The following is a 19,406-nucleotide window of genomic DNA, read 5'->3' as shown; positions in this document are numbered from 1 at the left end:
TCCCTCTCTCTCTCCCCTCCTCTCTCTCCCTTCCCCTCTCTCTCCCTTCTCCTCTCCCCCCTCTCTCCCTTCCCTTCTCTCTCCCAACTCTCTCCCCTCCTCTCTCTCCTCTCTTCCTTCTCCTCCCTCCCCTCTTTCTCCCCTTCTCTCTTTCTCCTCCCCTCTCTTTCTCCACCCCTCTCTCCTCCCCTCTCTCCCCCCTCCTCTCTCTTCCCTCTCTTCCTTCTCGCCCATCTCTCTCCCTTCCCCTCTCTCTCTCTCTCTCTCTCTCTCCACTCCTCTCTCTCTCCCCCTCCTCTCTCTTCCTTCTCCCCTCTCACCCTTTCTCCTCTCTCCTTGTCAGAGAAATGCCCGTAATGGATATGTCGCTGGGCGCTCTGTGGGGCGCTTGTGGGTGCACGCGTGCGCCGGTGCACGTCGGGGCGCGCGCATGATGCTTGGCGCCAGGCGGCCTACTTAGGTGTCTCCCGCAGTGTGCTCGGTGCTGTCTGATCTGCAGCTCCCAGTGCCTTAGTACCTGTGACTCCGCTTGTATTCCCGATCTCCTGTTGAACCCGGCTTGTCCTTTGGATCATCCTGTCTGCTGCCTGCCCTTAACCCCGGCCTGTCTGTGACCCCAAATCTGCCTGTTCCTCTGTACTGCGCTGCCCGCCTGTTGCCGACCCTGCTTGTGACTCGGACTTGCACTTGCCTTACCCTTGTACTGCAGCTTCCGCCAGCTGCCATCCGTACCTGTGACCGGACCTGCTTTACCAACTCCTGCTTGCATCTTCTGCCAGCATCCAGCTGTCTCGGACCTGCCTTATCAACTCCTGCTTACATCCGCTGCCAGCATCCAGCTGTTTGAAGACTATCTAACCGCCTGCACTCAGCCGTTGGACCTCTTCTTCAGCATCCAACCCGCCAGGCTCTCATACCCGTCTGTGCTACCATGCCTCCTGTCCATCCTACCAGGGGCCGCGAACCAGACCCATAAGAGAGACCATGTCTGAGCCCGAGCAGGGAGCCTCCCCCATGGAGGAATTGTGCAGACACCTGGCAGGTCTCACACAAGCCGTGAAGAGCCTGCAAGAAGGCTACACCAGACTGGAAGTCCAAATCCAGGTTCTGTCTTTTTTACATTTTTGGGCGGGGACACCCATGTCATTTTCTTTTTACATTTTGGTACAGGGTTCCCCTTAATATCCAGGCAAGACTTGATGGGCTTGGTAATGGACGGGGGGCAGGGGCTGGAACTCACGCAGTTTTTTTTCAATGATTTTTATTTATATTGCCTGGGATCCAGCAAAACATTACAGCCACGAGCAGTTTTAAATTACATTTTCTCCTTTTAGAAATGTAATTTTCCTGCTTTCATTAATTACACTATGTTCAGCCGCTATGTAAGCAGCCTTACATAGTGTGGGATGTGGACTTAGCCCCCTGAGCCAATCATGGCTCTTACAGCAGAGCGTGCTGTTATTGGCCAAAGCATGCAGGTCAGGTGCGATCTCGCAGTGCATTATAGGGGCGTTCCGCGGGCGCTCGAATTTCCCACGAACGCCCCATAATGTTCTAAATCCGGTGAACGGGTGAACATCAGGCTCATCCTTAGTCATGACATCACTTTCTGGATTACTGCCATCTTAAAGACACCAGTTTTAAAAAAATATAAACTATTCAAAAAAGCCAATCTTGATGTTTTGAATACTTTCAAGTACAGAGGAGGGGTCTGGGGTCAGATAGACCCCCGATCTCTACATAAAGAGTACCTATCACTGTCTATTAATGTCACAAGGGACGTTTACATTCCTTGTGACAGGAATAACAGTGATAAAAAATAAAAAAGTGTACATTTTTTTTAAATGTACACAATATCGGCTAAGAGGTGGCTGAAATATTGGTGTTGTATTGGCACCGAAAAAAACATATCGGTCAATCCCTAAAATGTACTATACATTTGTCTTTTGTCACCGTAAATATAAAGCTATCCTTTTCCTGGTGTGGTAGCTTTGTGAACTGAGCCTTATACATAATGTTACATAATTGTCAGGTCACCTTGAGGCGAGGTGACAGATGCACACCGTAGGATCAGGAGTGTACCGCAAGGTTGTGGACCCTACGGCTGACTGCTGCAGACGAGGGACAGATCCCACTGGGGATAGAGCGTGAGATTCCCTGGGGCGCAGAGTCTAAGAGCCAGCAGGTGTTCACCAGAGCCTCCAGTGGTGAGGATGGAATTGGCTGCAACTGGCTCCAGGTCGCAACCCCCAGGGTCCCCCAGCTCACACCCACAGTAGGCAACAGGAAGATAGGGATGAGGGACAAAGCCAAGGTCGGGGCCACAAGCAGACAAGAATAGTCAGGTACACACCAAAAGGTCAGGGTCACAGGCAAGCAGGGATAGTCAAGACACGCCAAAGTCGGTAACGGAAAACAGTAGCAGAGCACACGGCAGGAACCAGGAAGCTAACACACAAAGAATACACAATGGTTGATCAGCACTGAGGCCTGCAGGGCACAGGTTAATATAGGGCTCCCTGATAGGGCCTGGGGTGGAGCCATGCTTAGAGGAGAGGTTATAAAAACCACCAGGTGGAAGTGGCTGGCTTCTTAGTCTGAAGACATGGGGGAAGGTAAGAAAACACAGGAAGATCACTGCAAATTCCGAAAAACTGTCCGCTGAAACTTTGTTTGAGCGAACAGTCCGCCCGTGTGTAGGCTACTTTCGAAATGAGCAAACTGTTCCCGCTCGGAGGAAAGTCTGCTCATTACGAGCGCGTGTGAAGGTAGGCGGGGCCCGCGACGAAGACGTAGCGGGCTCCGCCGCCTGGAATGGGCTTAAAGGGGAACCCCAACGCCTTACGTGGGCGAGTCCGTTCATTTCAAAAGTTGAGCGAACTGTTTGGCAAACAGTTCGCTGAAACAGTCCGCTCAAAAAGTGCCGTGTGTGGGCAAGTCCGCTCATGCAAATTTTGAGCGGACTGTTTGCCGAAACTGTTTGACGAACAAGGTTGGGCGAACAGTCCGCGCGTGTGTACGCGGCCTAAGTCTCATGGAGGATGCAGTTTCCCAATCCATGAAATTGGCAGCGGCTCTGGAATCCAGATGTGCTGAGACCGAATGAGAGGAAGCACCGACATGAAGCAACACAGAAAGGAGAAGACGAGAAGGTAAAGGTGATATTTCAGGGTCTAATACTCCACCTTCCAGATGTATTAGCCCTGAGCGTTTTTCCGGACGAAGAGAACAAGTGTCACGGAAATGACCTTTGGCCCCACAATAGAGGCATAGGCCCAGACTTCTGCGCCTAGCGTGTTCTTCGGGAGATAACTTAGTCCAGCCCAACTGCATAGGTTCCTCGGTAGGCAGGGGGTGCTCCTCAGATCGAGGAAAAGGGACTGGGGACTCAGGCTGCCTAAAGAACGGGGAGTGCTGGCGTCTTTTTTCCAGGGCCCTCTCCTGAAAGCGAATATCGATCTGGTTACACAAGGTGATGACACTGTCCAGATCAGCAGGAAGGGATCTTCCTGCTAATTCATCCTTCACTCTATCAGAGAGGCCATGTAAAAAGTTTGCAACTAGGGCCTCATTATTCCAGCTCAATTCAGCTGAGAGGATACGGAACTGAAGAGCATACTGTCCCACAGAAGCGGACTCTTGACGGAGACGTAAAAGAGCGCTAGCCGCTGAGGAGACACGACCCGGTTCCTCGAAGATATTCCGAAAAAGTTTCAAGAAATCAGACAGACTAGAAACCACTGGATGATTCAGTTCCCACAGAGGGGAGGCCCAAGCTAACGCCTCGCTGGACAGGAGGGATATGATATATGCAACTTTTGCCCGATCGGACAGGAAGTTTTGGGGCTGAAGTTCAAAATGAATTGTGCACTGGCTAAGGAACCCCCTGCAAGTCTTGGAGTCCCCAGAGAAACGGACCGGAGCTGGTAGTTGTAATGAATGTGTGGCTGCGACTGATGCGATAGGTGCAGTGGCAGATAGCGGTTGAGGTTGTTGAACCGAGGGTCCTAATGAGGCCTGAACCTGTTCAAAACGGGATGCCAAATCCTGAAGGAATCGCATCATCTGGGTCTGATGCGATTCTTGGGTCTCAAGTCGCCAAACTAAGCTCTGAAATGGATCATCTGCAGGAAGCGGCACGTCAGTCGGGTCCATGGTTGATCAAACTGTCAGGTCACCTTGAGGCGAGGTGACAGGTGCACACCGTAGGGATCCGGAGTGCACTGCAAGGTTGTGGACCCTACGGCTGACTGCTGCAGACGAGGGACAGATCCCACTGGGGATAGAGCGTGAGATTCCCTGGGGCGCGGAGTCTAAGAGCCAGCAGGTGTTCACCAGAGCCTCTAGTGGTGAGGGTGGACTTGGCTGCAACTGGCTCCAGGTCGCAACCTCCAGGGTCCCCCAGCTCACACCCACAGTAGGCAACAGAAGGATAGGGATGAGGGACAAAGCCAAGGTCGGGGCCACAAGCAGACAAGAATAGTTGGGTACACGCCAAAAGGTCAGGGTCACAGGCAAGCAGGTATAGTCAAGACACGCCAAAGCCGGTAACGGAAGCCAGTAGCAGCGCACACAGCAGGAACCAGGAAGCTAACACACAAAGGATACACAATGGTTGATCAGCACTGAGGCCTGCAGTGCACAGGTTAATATAGGGCTCCCTGATAGGGCCTGGGGTGGAGCCATGCTTAGAGGAGAGGTTATAAAAACCACCAGGTGGAAGTGGCTGGCTTCTTAGTCTGAAGACATGAGGGGGAGGTAAGCAAACACAGGAAGATCACTGTATAACCATGACAATGATTCTGGAAACCTTTCCTTACATTAACAGTATTATTTCCATAAATCAGATACCGTTCATATAGCTTCAAAAAAGACGATTATTTTGATTATTTCCTCTAGTTGGTAGATATTTTTGACACAATTTTACATACAGTAAATGGTTGAGGATAATCAACTTCTGTGATAACTTTGAAGTCTAACTCCTGGTTCCAGGCTCTCCCTCTGACTGGACCTCCTTTTTCCCCCTGGAGTTCCCTTCCAGCAATATCTTATTATATTTCTTTTTCTTTCAACTTACTCTTTTCGGGTATCTTCAGACCAACCACATGATGTGTAGGGTCCTCTTTCTGTTCAGGTCTTCTGCTGGTGGTGGACAGTTTTCAGTTATGTAGACATGACAACATCAGCATCCCTCGCTGCATTTCTTTTCCCTGTGAATGAAGTGCTGTGGTCCATTCACAAGTTTGTCTCGGTCTTCTAGTAAGAATGAGGTTGGGTGTCAATTAAATCAGAAGACTGAGAACATTTTTTTTTTTTTTTTACAAAAAAAGCAATTACTGAGGGGAACAACACCAGAGAAGAGGTGTGTATTGCAGGCTGAGCTCCATTTTGTATTTTAAACACTTCCTGGGGGGGGGGAGACATTCATTGAAATAAAATAAAAGTTAGTTGGGTTTGGTGTTGAATATATGTGGCTGAAATTTCTGTCATCAAAATCTTACGTAGTATCAGTCCTGAGGATTTTTATCTGCTGAAATATCATTTAATATAGTTTCATTTTTGTGTGCGTTATTTATATATTTAATTATGAAAGCTAAAAAAAAATAAAAAAATATTTTATTTAGTGTGCGGTTCCCCGTTGGTGTCCAGTCGGATAGTTGGCGGTACGGATTCATTGGATGGGGAGTGGCCCTGGCAGGTCGCTGTTAAAGATACAGAATCAGATGGATCATACTTATGTGGAGGCTCCCTGATCTCCCCCGAGTGGGTTATGACGGCAGCACATTGCATCCACAAGTGAGTATAACATGTTACCTTTATACACCGATTCTTCCATCAGACACCAATCATTCTGCTTTTGGAAAAACGTCTCTAAAAAAAAACAAAAAAAAAAAACAGCCATGGACATATTTATTAAACCAGTGTTCATCTTTTATAAAGTGTCCACTTTAAAACTGCCAAGTGGGCCTCACTGATCATCAGTGATTGGTTTACATCACCAAAAAGCCCCTTAATGAGTGCTGATATTGGACCCCTCATTCAGCTATTGAGTTCATAGGCTTATTCACTGTGAATAGATAAACACAAGTGAAGAGTAGCCTATACAATACCATAAACTCATAGTTTACCACTTGGATATTAGGAGCACGCTTGAGACATCAAAAAGGGAGCTTTAAACTTCTCTCTGCCTAGAACTAAGCCGGGTCCAAGTCTACGTGACAGCAGGGGTGGGTCCTAGCAGCAGTATAAATTGGCCACTGTCACAACACTGCCTAGATTTGAAGTCTCTGGGGTGCTGAAACTTCAGCCTGAATAATAGAATCATTAATCTCATTGTAAATCAAAAAAACAAAAAAAACTAATACCTATATAGAAAGATGCTGCAAACACTCCAAAAGGTCAGTCAACCAAAAAATTTGGATATTAAATAACATAATTCATTTATCAACACCCTAAAAATGATATATATAAATTACAAATAAATGTCCGTCGGAGACTCTTTACCGAGATCGTAGTTGCAGAGTGTCAGACTGACATCCCGCAACAACGATCGCCGCAATATGCGCCCCCAGGGGCGCGCAACGGCTCAAAATCCTGATCACATCATATGATGTCCGGTCAGGATTTTGAAACCACTTTGCCACCGTGTATCTGTTATAGGGCGGGCGGCAAGTGGTTAAATACCCCACTGATGGAAGAGGAACTATTAGAGGCCCTGGCTCACACACAAAATGGGAAGGCACCAGGGGCTGATGGCTTACCGTCAGAGGTCTATAAACGCTATACCTCACAACTGATACCAATCCTTCTTCAAGTTTACAATAGAGCATTTGAAACTGGGAAACTTCCCCCCTCTATGAGTGAGGCACTGCTGGTGGTCCTGCTGAAACCTGGTAAGGATGCCCTGTCCCCAGATTCCTACTGGCCTATTTCATTGCTCACATTTGATGTTAAGCTGCTGGCCAGAATTTTGGCCAACAGATTGGCCAAATGTATTCAAACGGTGATACACAGAGACCAATCTGGATTCATTCCAACCAAATCGACTGACCAAAACTTATGCAGACTATTTCTCAACTTACAAATCCCTGTAGATAACCCGGGTAATAGGGCCATTCTTTTGTTAGACGCGGCCAAAGCGTTTGACAGTGTCGAATGGCCGTATCTCTGGGAAACACTGTCAAGATTCGGGGTGGGACCCTCTTTCTTAAAATGGGTTCAACTACTTTATCACACCCCATCGGCGAGAATGCGAATCAATGGCGATGTATCGGAACCCTTCAATCTCTTCAGAGGCACTCGACAGGGGTGCCCTTTGTCACCCCTGTTATTTGCCCTTGCACTTGAACCCTTAGCCATCCATGTCAGAGCCTCACGAGACATCAGCGGTTTTCGCCGAGGCCCCAAACAAGATGTAATTTCTCTGTGTGCGAATGATACACTGATTTATCTTGGAGACACAGACTACTCCCCGAAAAATGTGATGCAACTAATAGCAGATTTTGGCGAGCTGTCGGGGTTTAGTATTAATTGGAATAAATCTGTGATTCTTCCCCTAGACCCCCTGCCGAAGCCACAACCTGAGTGTGCCAAAGACATACTCATGGTGGATGAATTCCGTTATCTAGGCATACAGGTGACAGCGGACCCCAACCAGTACCTCACCTTAAATCTGGCACCCCTACTCCGTAAATTCAGAGGGAAATGCGCTGCATGGGTGAAGTTACCTCTATCTGTAAACGGGAAGGCGAACTTGATTAAAATGGTGTGGGCCCCGCAACTCCTGTACGTATTTCATAACACCCCCATATGGATACCACACAAATGGTTCACACAAATAGATGCCCAACTTAGAGATCTAATATGGGGTAATAAGTCTGCAAGGATTAGCCTTCATTTGTTACAATTAGCAAAAGGACCAAGGTGGCTTGGCAGTTCCTCACGCTAGATACTACTTCGTAGCCTCCCAGATCCAACACCTGGGTGGCTGGGGGGAACTGGACACTGAGGATCCTATTAGGTCCCTACTGGTCCCACAAGACTCCACGCTTGCAGCACTATCGCACTTGGAAGCAGGTCTTAGTCATATATTACAATCTCTCCCTACAATAGTGCTCTTAGCCCTTGTACACACGGTCGGAGATTCCGACGGAATGTGTCCGATCGGACCGTTTTGTCGGATATTCCAACAGTGTGTGGTCTCCATCGGACTGTTTCCGTCGGAGTATCCAACGGACCAAGTTTTCCAACTTGTTGGTAAAATTTTCCGGCAAAATGCTCAGATCGGACCTTGCCCGATCATGTGTAGAGAATTCTGATCGGACAAAGTGCCACGCATGCTCAGATCAAATTCCTACATCAAAGCTATTGGCTACTATCCTGAACATAGTCCCGTCGTAACGAAATAACGTCATCATGTTCTGAACGATCGGGTTTTTCCGACAACTTCGTCCGACCGTGTGTATGCAACAGTTTCGGACAAAATCCGTCGGACAAAATTCTACGGATTTGGTTGTCGGAATCTCCGACCGTGTGTACAAGGGCTTAAACACTTTATGAAAATATATCAGATCTCTTATGAATATAAGAGGAGTCTGCTCTTTCACTCCCATGTGGAAGAATAAATATTATAAGGAATTATATAAACATACAAATTCTCGTGGGTGGGAGGTGGCGGGTGTGCATTACATCTCCCAGCTGCTCAGGGGTACGGTACTCAAATCTTTTACAGATCTACAAGAGGAATTTGCAATTCCCAGAACGCAGTTTCATCAATACCTGCAGCTTCGGCAAAGCGAGCTCAGGCTGTCCTCTCTTGCAATAGTGACGCATCCCTAGATGAATGATGTGTTGCTGTCGGGAGACAGGAAGGGCATGATCTTGAAGACATACGTTAGATTACGCAACTCAACACATGATGCCTCCAAATTGCCCTGCAGACGGGGGAGTGGGAAAAAGATGTGGGTCCCATTGACAGAGAACAGTGGGAGCTCTGTCTGACATCGGCCCCACTGGTTTCAGTCTCTACGTCACACAGGCTGTCACACCTATTCTTGTTGCACAGAGTGTATAGATCTCCATCCAAACTACATAAATGGGTATTTAGAAGCTCCCCGCTATGCCCAAAATGCAACAGGGATGAAGGAGATCTATGGCACATGATGTGGAAATGCCCAAAATTGTTCAGATATTGGCAATACGTTCTAACAACTATATCCCAGGTATTTCAAATTCCAATTCCACAGGACCCAGTTGTATGTCTACTTGGCGCATTGGAGATACCCCCTCTCTCTCGCCGAGTGGCCATACCGCAGTATTACGTCTACTGTATTTATCGCGCAAGGCAATTGCGAGATTCTGGATAACTCCTAAAGTCCCCAAAAGGGAAAGGATGGGTGGAGCTGGTAAATAACATGCTAATAAGGGAAAAAGTTACCTACCAACATAGGAACGCTCTAGAGGGGGATGAACTGGAGGAACCGGCATTCTTTAAAAAGTGGGAAAAAGATTTGGGGGTACAATGTAATACCCAAATTAGAAAGAAAATATTAACTTTAATTCACTTTGCGGGGGGAGGGAATAAATTAATAGAAACAAACTACAAATGTATAGCAAGGTGGTACGCCACCCCTGATAAACTCAGTAGGTTTAGAAACGATCAGTCGCCGGAGTGCTGGCGAGGATGTAAGTCAATTGGGAGTACGGGCCATATATGGTGGGATTGCCCCAAAATACGAGATTATTGGAAAAAGATATTAGAACTAATAAAGGTGGTCACGGGAAAAACGATTAGAGAGGACCCATGGACTGTGTTATTTCACGGGACAGAGGAGACAATTAACCAATATAAAGCATCATTAGTCCCTATTTTATTAGACGCCGCAAAAAACCTTATCCCGAGAAAATGGAGAGAAAAAGAATGCCCCAAAATCCAGGACTGGATTCGTCGGGTAACCGAAATACAATATATGGAAATTGATGAGGGCGGAGATGAGGCAGCAGCCATAAAGGAGGAGAGGGGCAGGAAATGGGACCTATGGGAAAAATTTAAAAAATCTTGGCGATATGTGGAGGAAATAACGCAGGTATAAATATGGGAAAGGTATAGTGGAAGTGAGGTTTAAAGTAGAACCCTGAGGGATAGAAACCAGGAACAGGGAGGGGGGAGGGAGGGGGGTAAAAGAGAGTTTATAGGGACAAAGAGAGGAGGAGACACGAACGAGAGTTGATACTTGAAGTCTTGCCGTAGGATACGGGTCGTTTACCTCCTCTCTTTGTACCCACAATGAAGATGGAAAAAAAAGAGAGGGTTAGGGGGGAGGGGAATAAATTTAAGTGAAGATATATGGCGAAGGAAGTTAAGGGGTAAATTTTAAAGGGATATTATAGGATGACTTGGTGGTTTTTCCCTTCTTTTGGCTCTTTTAATGTATAAATGAATAAAGTTTTTGACTGAAAAGGTTTATTAAAAAGAAGAGCTACAATGATGTGATGTTAAGACGAGGTAAATTATAATGAACGTTGAGTTGATTGACACCTCGCTGATTAATTCGCTGAAGTAGCAAAAAAGAAAAAAAAAAAAAAAAACATAGGAACGCTCTTAAAAAATTCTATGCAATGTGGCAACCCTGGTTTAGTCCCAACCCAGCTAATTAAGGATAGGCTACTACAGATATAACATATCACAGAGATGGAAAGAATTGTAATACCTGCTCATATAGGAATCAGATATAATTACATTTAGAGAATAGGGATGAGCCGAACACCCCCCGGTTCGGTTCGCACCAGAACTTTCGAACGGACCCCGCGTTCGTAACGAACGTTAGAACCCCATTGAAGTCTATGGGACTCGAACGTTCGAAATGGAAAGTGCTAATTTTAACGGCTGATATGCAAGATACTGTCCTAAAAAGGGTTTGGCGACCTGACTCCTGCCTCAGGGGACATGGGTCACTGCAAAAAAAAGTTTTAAAAACGGCCGTTTTGGCGGGAGCACTGATTTTAATGACAATTAAAGTGAAAAAAAAAAATGAAATATTCCTTTAAATATGGTGCCTGGGGGGTGTCTGTAGTATGCCTGTGAAGTGCCACGTGTTTCCCGTGTTTAGAACAGTCCCTGCACAAAATGACATTAAACGGAAATAACACCATTTAAAACTGCTTGCGGTTTTAATGTTATATCTGGTTCCTGCCATATGGTTGAAAATCATTCAGAAAAATGGCATGGGTAGCCCTCCCTGCCCATTACCAGCCTATTTGGGTCTTGTACGCATATTAAGGGGAACCCCGTACCCATATTAAAAAAAGGAAATGCGTGTGGCCCCCAGGCCCTATATACTCAGAACAGCAGTATACAGGCGGTGCAAACAAGACAGGGAATGTGTAGGTTTGTTGTGTTAAGTTGAATCTGTTTGTAATTTTGAACTGGTACATTTTTAAAATGTAGCTCCAGTCAAAAAAACTATTTTTAAGCTTTTTGGAAAACATAGGGAAGGGTTATCACCCCTGTATAATTTGTTTTGTCGTTCATCTTTTTTCATCTCACTTGCTGTTGTCTCCTTCCGTTTGCAAGTAGGAGATGTTTGTAAATTGGATGTTTGAAAGTAGGGGCCTGCCCTATATGCTCTGCAGAAATGGCGGAACAAGGTGTTGGTTTTGCCACAACATTGTAAGCCCTCAAAGTGACTCTTGGTGGGCGCTGGAGCGCCCTGCTGTGAACGATTATATCAAGAATTGTAATTACATGCCATTGTTGAACAGTGGTAGAAAAATTGACCTTTGGTGGTTGTGGTGCTGGTGCCACAACACTATAAGTCCTCACCGTTACTCTGGGTGGGCACAGGAAGGGGCCCTCCTGTGAAATATTATATCAAGAATTGTAATTACATGTCCCTGTTAAACAGGGGCAGAAAAATTGGGCCTTAGGCACTGGTGCCATCACACTGCAACCTCTGCCATATACTCTAGTTTTATTGCAGGAATTAGCCCTGCTGCAAAGCATTGCATCAAAAATTGTAATTAAACGCCCCTGTTAAACAGGGGCAGAAAAATTGGGCCTTAGGCACTGGTGCCATCACACTGCAACCTCTGCCATATACTCTAGTTTTATTGCAGGAATGAGCCCTGCTGCAAAGCATTGCATCAAAAATTGTACTTAAACGCCCCTGTTAAACAGGGGCAGAAAAATTGGGCTGCTGGCATCACCCAGAACCAAAAATGTTCTTCCAACATATCAGCGGAGGAGGAAGAGGATAGACAATCAACATAACAGGACAGTCACTCAGCATCAGCATAGGCAGTTTTGAAGGGATGTGGTATTTCAAAAAAAATTATTCGGTTACATCAGCTTCAGGTGCTTGGTAGCTGTGGGTGATCCAAGACTGATTCATCTTGATGAAGGTCAGTCGATCAACTGATTCGGTGGACAGGCGCACCCTGTGATCGGTAACGAAGCCACCAGCAGCACTGAAGGTGCGTTCCGAAAGAACGCTGGATGCAGGACAGGCCAGTAGCTCAATTGCATACTGTGCAAGCTCTGGCCAGTGATCCATCCTCAAGACCCAGTAAGCCAGAGGATTTTCAGTGGGAAAGGTGTCCAAGTCTGACCTTGCCCCTAGGTATTCCTGCACCATGTAAATTAGACGCTGGCGATGGGTGCTGTAACCAATCATACCTTGGGGCTGCGGACTAAAAAATTGTCTGAAAGCATCAGTCAGACGGCCACCTTCTCCACCGCTCCTTCTGACTGATGCCTCAGCAACACGTTGTCCAGGACCAGGAGTTTGTGACCTCCCAGTCTCTGGAAACGCGTTGCACAGAGCTTTCTGCAAGGCCTCCCGGAGATGTCTCATCCTCTGCTCCCTCTGCGATGGCAAGATAAGGTCGGCAACCTTACCCTTGTACCGTGGATCAAGGAGAGTGGCCAGCCAGTAATGGCCCCTCTCTTTGATCCGAAGAATACGAGGATCCTTCCGCAGGCTTTGCAGGATCAGGGAGGCCATGCAGCGTAGGTTAGCTGAGGCATTCGGTCCGGAGTCCTCTGGGTCACTAAGGACAACATGATCCGCAGCTACCTCCTCCCAGCCACGTACAAGTCCACGTGTTTCTTGGGACTGTAAATCATCCCTATAAGACTGCTGCTGCTGATGCTGATGCTGAGTGCCAGCCTCCACCTCCATGCTGACACAATCATCCTCCTCCTCCTCTTCCTCCTCCTCACCCTCTTCCTGTGTGATGGGTGGCACAGCAGGAACACTGTCTGGATAAAGGGGGCCTTGAGAGGCAAGGAAGTCCTCCTCTTCCTGCCTCTGTTCTGCCTCAAGTGCCCTGTCCATTATTCCACGCAGCGTATGCTCCAAGAGGTGGACAAGAGGTACAGTGTCACTGATGCATGCACTGTCACTGCTCACCATCCTTGTGGCCTCCTCAAACGGTGACAGGACAGTGCATGCATCCCTGATCATGCCCCACTGGCGTGGTGAGAAAAAACCAAGCTCCCCTGACCCTGTCCTGGTGCCGTAGTCGCACAGGTACTCATTGATGGCCCCCTGCTGCGTGTGCAGCCGCTGCAGCATGGCCAATGTTGAGTTCCATCTGGTGGGCATGTCACATATAAGGCGGTTCTTGGGCAGGTTCAACTCCTTTTGGAGCTCAGCCAGCCGAGCACAGGCATTAAATGATCGGCGGAAATGCACACAGACTCTCCTGGCCTGCTTCAGGACATCCTGTAAGCCGGGGTACCTGCCCAAGAACCGCTGCACCACCAGGTTAAGGACGTGAGCTACACAGGGCACATGGGTCAGTTGTCCCTGTCGGAGGGCGGGGGGGAGGTTGGTGCCATTGTCGCAAACCACCATTCCTGGCTTAAGCTGGCGTGGCGTCAACCACCTCTCGGCCTGCCCCTGCAGAGCTGACAAAACATCAGCCCCAGTGTGGCTCCTGTCCCCCAAACAAACCAGCGCAAGCACGGCATGGCATTGTTTTGCCTGCGTACTTGCGTAGCCCCTGGAACGCCTACGGAGCACCGCTGGTTCTGAGGACAGAGCACTGGAAGAGGCCATGGAGGAAGAAGAAGAGGAGGGGGTGGAGGAGAGAGGTGTGTCACAACCAATAGTAGCATTTTGGAGGCGTGGTGGCGGAACAACCTCCAACACTACTGCACCTTGTCCTGCATCCTTCCCAGCAGCCAGAAGAGTGACCCAATGGGCCGTGAAAGACAGGTAATGTCCCTGTCCATGCCTGCTGGACCATGAGTCAGCGGTAATATGCACCTTACCGCTGACCGCCCTGTCCAGCGAGGCAAGGACATTGCCTTCCACATGCCGGTAGAGAGCCGGAATCGCCTTCCGTGAGAAAAAGTGGCGTTTGGGGACCTGCCACTGAGGAACCGCACATTGTACAAACTCACGGAAGGGGGCCGAGTCTACCAACTGAAAAGGCAGCAGTTGAAGTGCTAGCAATTTAGCCAAGCTAGCATTCAACCGCTGGGCATGTGGATGGCTGGGAGTAAACTTCTTCCGCCGGTCCAGCAGCTGGGGCAGGGACATTTGCCTGCTATAATCGGATGTGGATGTACCACTAGCAGAGTTCCCGGAAGCACTTGGCTGTGACACACCTAATTCTACACCTTCATTCCTCTCAGAGCAGGTTTCAGAGAGGACTGAAGGTCTAGTGGGGTTGGAATTGCCAGCTGATGAGGAGCAAGGAGAGGTCCGCTTTGTTCTTTGGTGTGGGTCTTTGAGGTACGCTTGCCAACGAGCTGCATGGCAGGTCAACATATGTCTGGTCAAGCATGTGGTGCCCAAGCGGCTGATGTTTTGGCCACGTGAGATACGCTTGAGACATATGTTGCAAATAGCAGCGGTGCGATCTGATGCACTCGTCTCAAAAAAGGCCCACACCAAAGAACTTTTAGAATAACGCGCAGAGGAAGCGCTCTGCGCAGTCGGAGCTCTGCGGTGTGATTCAGTCGGTGTGCTGCCCCTAAGCTGGCCCCCGGAGGGCATCCTGCCTCGTTGGACATGTGCCTCCTCCTCCTCCTCCTCCTCCCTCCTTCCAGGCACCCACGTGGAGTCAGTGCCCTCATCATCCCCTCCCTCTTCATCGCTGTAGCAAACCTGGCAGTATGCTGCAGTTTGTGGAACATGACTGCCAGATTGCTGTGCTTCTTGAGCATCCTCTCTCTCTGCGCTCACGCTACTGCCTTCCTCTAGCTGAGTGTCATCTGATGATGATGATGATGACATTAAGAGGAGGGAAGACGATGCGTTGGCAGCTGCTTTGCTACTACCCTGAGACTGGGTGAGAAAGGATGAGGAGGATGAAGAGGGCTTGGTCATCCACTCTACCAAGTCGTTGGCATGTTGCGGTTCAACATGTCCAGCTGCAGAAAAGAAGGACAAGCATGTCCCATGGCCACGTGCTGATGACAATGCACTGCGTCCACGACCAGCACTGTTGTCTCTAGACACAGAGCCTGCTTGCCCTCTTTTATCGGCTCGCGCCTGTCTGCGTCTCCTTGCTGGCCTTCCAGACATGGTAATGGCCTGAAGGGAGTTGGGTAAAACAGTAGTTGGGTAGTTTATATTGTGCTGGAGGCACACAACACCCACTAACTCCTGCAGATGCCTTTTTTATAGAACAGCAGAGTTAAAGGGGTATATACAGATGTATACTGTGCTGTGCTGGAAGCACACACAACTTCCAATAACTCCTGCAGATGACAATTGGGCCCAAATAGAGAACAGCTATGTAGGTGGATTATAGCGGTATGTACTGGGTACAGAGCACGCAGACAGCACGCACTATCTCCTGAGTGACACTACTGACTGCAAGCGCTATTGTTAAAGATGGACCACTAGCTATATAGGTGAGGTGAATATCACGGTGTATACTGCGGTCAGGGCACGCAGACAATAACCAGAAAACAGCAGAGTTAAAGGAGTATATACAGATGTATACAGTGCTGTGCTGTGCTGGAAGCACACACAACTTCCAATAACTCCTGCAGATGGCAATTGGGCTCAAATAGAGAACAGCTATGTAGGTGGATATAGTGGTATGTACTGGGTACAGAGCACGCAGACAGCACGCACTAACACTACTGACTGCAAGCTCTATTATTAAAGCTAGATCACTAGCTATATAGGTGAGGTGAATATAGTGGTGTATACTGCGGTCAGGGCACAGACAATAATCACTACACAAGAGCAAGATAGGAAATCAGCCAAAAACGATTGGTGTGTAACTGTGTTGAAGGTACACAGAACACCCACTGCTTCAGATGCTAACTAACACACTACACGAGGCCGCCTCAAAGGCGGCCTTATATAGTGTGGGGCGTGCACTACACAGCCTGAGCTATGATTGGCCACAGGCAGGATGCCTGTGGCCAACCATGGCTCTCCTCGCTGCTGGCGCTGCGATTGGCCAAGCATGCGGGGTCACAGTGCATGCTTGGCCAATCGTGAGCCAGCAATGCATTGCGCCATCGCAGTGCATTGTAGGCCACACGAATTTTGCCGCGAACGGCCCAAACGTTCGGAATTCGGCGAACGCACGAACGACCAATGTTCGAGTCGAACTTACGTTCGACTCGAACACGAAGCTCATCCCTATTAGAGAACCATGGTGAACAAATACAAATGTATGAAGAGTAAAGAGAGGTTATGTTTTCTTTTGCTTTACTATTTGATCTTCTTTTTGGTTTGAGCGTTATACAAATCTTGAGGATACCAAGATCTCTATATATAAATGTGTGTTTAGAAGCAGAACTCCCCTATAAAGACATACCGGCCCTATTAGGGACAAATTAAATCTGATAACTCAATGTATCCGGTGCATCAGGCAGCATTACTGTACTCAAGCTTACTCCATGCATACAGAAGTAGCTCCTGCAGATCTGTTAATATGTTGCACACTATATAACATGTATATATGCGTGTGTATATATTGTTTTTCGGTTTTTCAATAAACTTCTTTTCTGATTTAACCGGTTCCCGACCAGCGCACGCCGATGTACGTCGGCAGAATGGCACGGGCAGGCATATTGGCGTACGGGTACGTCCAATCTTTAATGCCGCCCTGCCAACGGTGCTGGTTGGGATCCCCGTGAGTGTGGTCGCGGGTCCCGCGGACTCGATCGCCGCGGGGCATACCCGTGATCGTCTCACGGGGCGGCTGAACAGAGAGATGCCGTTGTAAACAGCATTTCCCCATTCTGCCTAGCAACTAGTGACGCTGATCTCTGCTCCATGTGATTGGAGCAGAGATCAGTGTTCACTAAATGAAAGACCAGCCCCCAACAGTTAGCAACACACCCCTAGGAACACTTGACCCCTACACTGCCACCCACTGGTTAACCCCTTCACTGCCAGTGTCATTTACACAGGAATCACTGCATTTTTATAGCACTGATTGCTGTATAAATGACAATGGTCTCAAAAATGTGTCAAAAATGTCCGATGTGTCCGCCATAATGTCCCAGTCACAATAAAAATCACTGATCGCCGCCATTACTAGTAAACAAAAATATATGAATAAAAATGCCATAAAACTATCCCCTATTTTGTAAACGCTATAACTTTTGCGCAAACCAATCAATAATTGCTTATTTTTACCAAAAATATGTAGAATACGTATCAGCCTGAGGGAAAAAAATGTTTTTTTATATATTTTTGGGGGATATTTATTATAACAAAAAGTAAAAAATAATGCGTTTTTTTCAAAATTGTCGCTCTATTTTTGTTTATAGCGCAAAAAATAAAAACCGCAGGGGTGACCAAATACCACCAAAAGAAAGCTCTATTTGTGAGGAAAAAAAGGACGTCAATTTTGTTTGGGAGCCATGTCGCACGACCGTGCAGTTGTCAGTTAAAGCGACGCATTGCCGAATCGCAAAAAGTGGTCTGGTCTTTGGCCAACAAAATGGTCCGGAGCTTAAGTGGTTAAAAAAAAAAAACATAGCATAATAATACCACAAATATCTTAAATGTAGTCCTCATGTGAGTCTAAAATACACAAAATATGTAAAAAATATAAAAATAAAGGGAAGGGAAATTTTTTTCAAAGTTCAATTCTAGCAAAAAATAAAAAAAGTAATAGCCTGTTAAAGGACATAAAAGGCAGCTTTGCTGCAATACTAACCTAAATCCATAGCTGTTCCCAAAATAATTTTGCCACTAGACTAGGTTGAATGATGGCAATCATCATTCAACCCAACTCCTCTGAGCCTATGCTGTCTTGAACCTGCCTCCAGGCTGTGACTGGACAGTGAAGGAGAAGCAGTACAGTGATAGGCTCATCTCTCTGTCACTCTGCTCTCTTCCTTTAGCAACATGCTTCATGATTGTGTTGGCTCCGTGTACTGCTTATCCTTTTCCTAGGCTGAGTTTTGCTATAAAAAGACTGCAAGCCCTTGTACACACGGTCGGAGATTCAGACGGAATGTGTCCTATCGGACCGTTTTGTCGGATGATCCGACTGTGTGTGGTCTCCATCGGACTGTTTCCGTCGGAGTATCCAATGGACCAAGTTTTCCAACTTGTTGGTAAAATTTTCCGACAAAATGCTCCGATCGGACCTTGCCCGATCATGTGTAGAGAATTCCGATCGGACAAAGTGCCACGCATGCTCAGATCAAATTCCTACATCAAAGCTATTGGCTACTAGCCTGAACGTAGTCCCGTCGTAACGAAATAACGTCATCACGTTCTGAACGATCAGATTTTCCGACAACTTTGTCCGACCGTGTGTATGCAACAGTTTTGGACAAAATCCGACGGATTTGGTTGTCAGAATGTCCGACCGTGTGTACAAGGGCTAAGGCCGCGTACACACGGGCGGACTGTTCGCCCAACTTAGTTTGTCAAACAATCCGACAAACAGTCCGCTCAAAATTTGCATGAACGGACTTGACCACACACGATGAACGAACAGTCCGCTGAAAGCGTGCGCGATGACGTGAACGGCACGTACGACGGGACGAGAAAATCGACGTCCAATACACTGCAATGCAACATTCGCCGTGTAAATCCTTTCTGAGCATGCGCGAAACTTAGTTTGTCGAACAAGCCTACACACGAGCGGACTGTCCGCTGAAACCAAGTTTGGACGGACTGTCTTACGGAAATTCCGAAAAACTTTGTTCGTCAGACTGTCTACTGAAACAGTCCGCTGAAGCCCACACACGAGCGGACTGTCCGCTGAAACACTGTTCAGCGGACTAAGTTGGGTGTCCAACAGTCCGCCCGTGTGTACGCGGCCTAAGAGGCTGATACTAATTAAAGCGGGAGTCCGCCATTTTTTTTTTTAAAAGCCAGCAGCTACAAATACTGCAGCTGCTGACTTTTAAAATAATGACACTTACCCGCCCAGCGCGCCCGCGATGTCGGCACCCGAAGCCGATC

General features: G+C 47.6%; 2 protein-coding genes across 3 annotated transcripts in view; both read left to right on the top strand.

Moving 5' to 3' along the window:
- LOC143923419 (serine protease 33-like) overlaps nucleotides 1-19,406 on the top strand; it is a 200,118-nt gene that overhangs the window by 79,670 nt on the left and 101,042 nt on the right. The window lies entirely within an intron of this gene.
- LOC143925171 (transmembrane protease serine 9-like) overlaps nucleotides 1-19,406 on the top strand; it is a 122,522-nt gene that overhangs the window by 45,828 nt on the left and 57,288 nt on the right. The window contains exon 4 of the mRNA XM_077449784.1: nucleotides 5,625-5,796. Coding sequence (XP_077305910.1) covers nucleotides 5,625-5,796 — 172 coding nt within the window. The remainder of the gene's footprint in view (nucleotides 1-5,624; nucleotides 5,797-19,406) is intronic.

The sequence above is a fragment of the Lithobates pipiens genome, unplaced genomic scaffold, assembly GCF_037356315.1.
Source record: "Lithobates pipiens isolate NorthernLeopardFrog02 unplaced genomic scaffold, aLitPip1_a1.2 Scaffold_22, whole genome shotgun sequence".
Classification (NCBI taxonomy): domain Eukaryota; kingdom Metazoa; phylum Chordata; class Amphibia; order Anura; family Ranidae; genus Lithobates; species Lithobates pipiens.
This window is presented reverse-complemented; position numbering and strand designations above follow the sequence as displayed.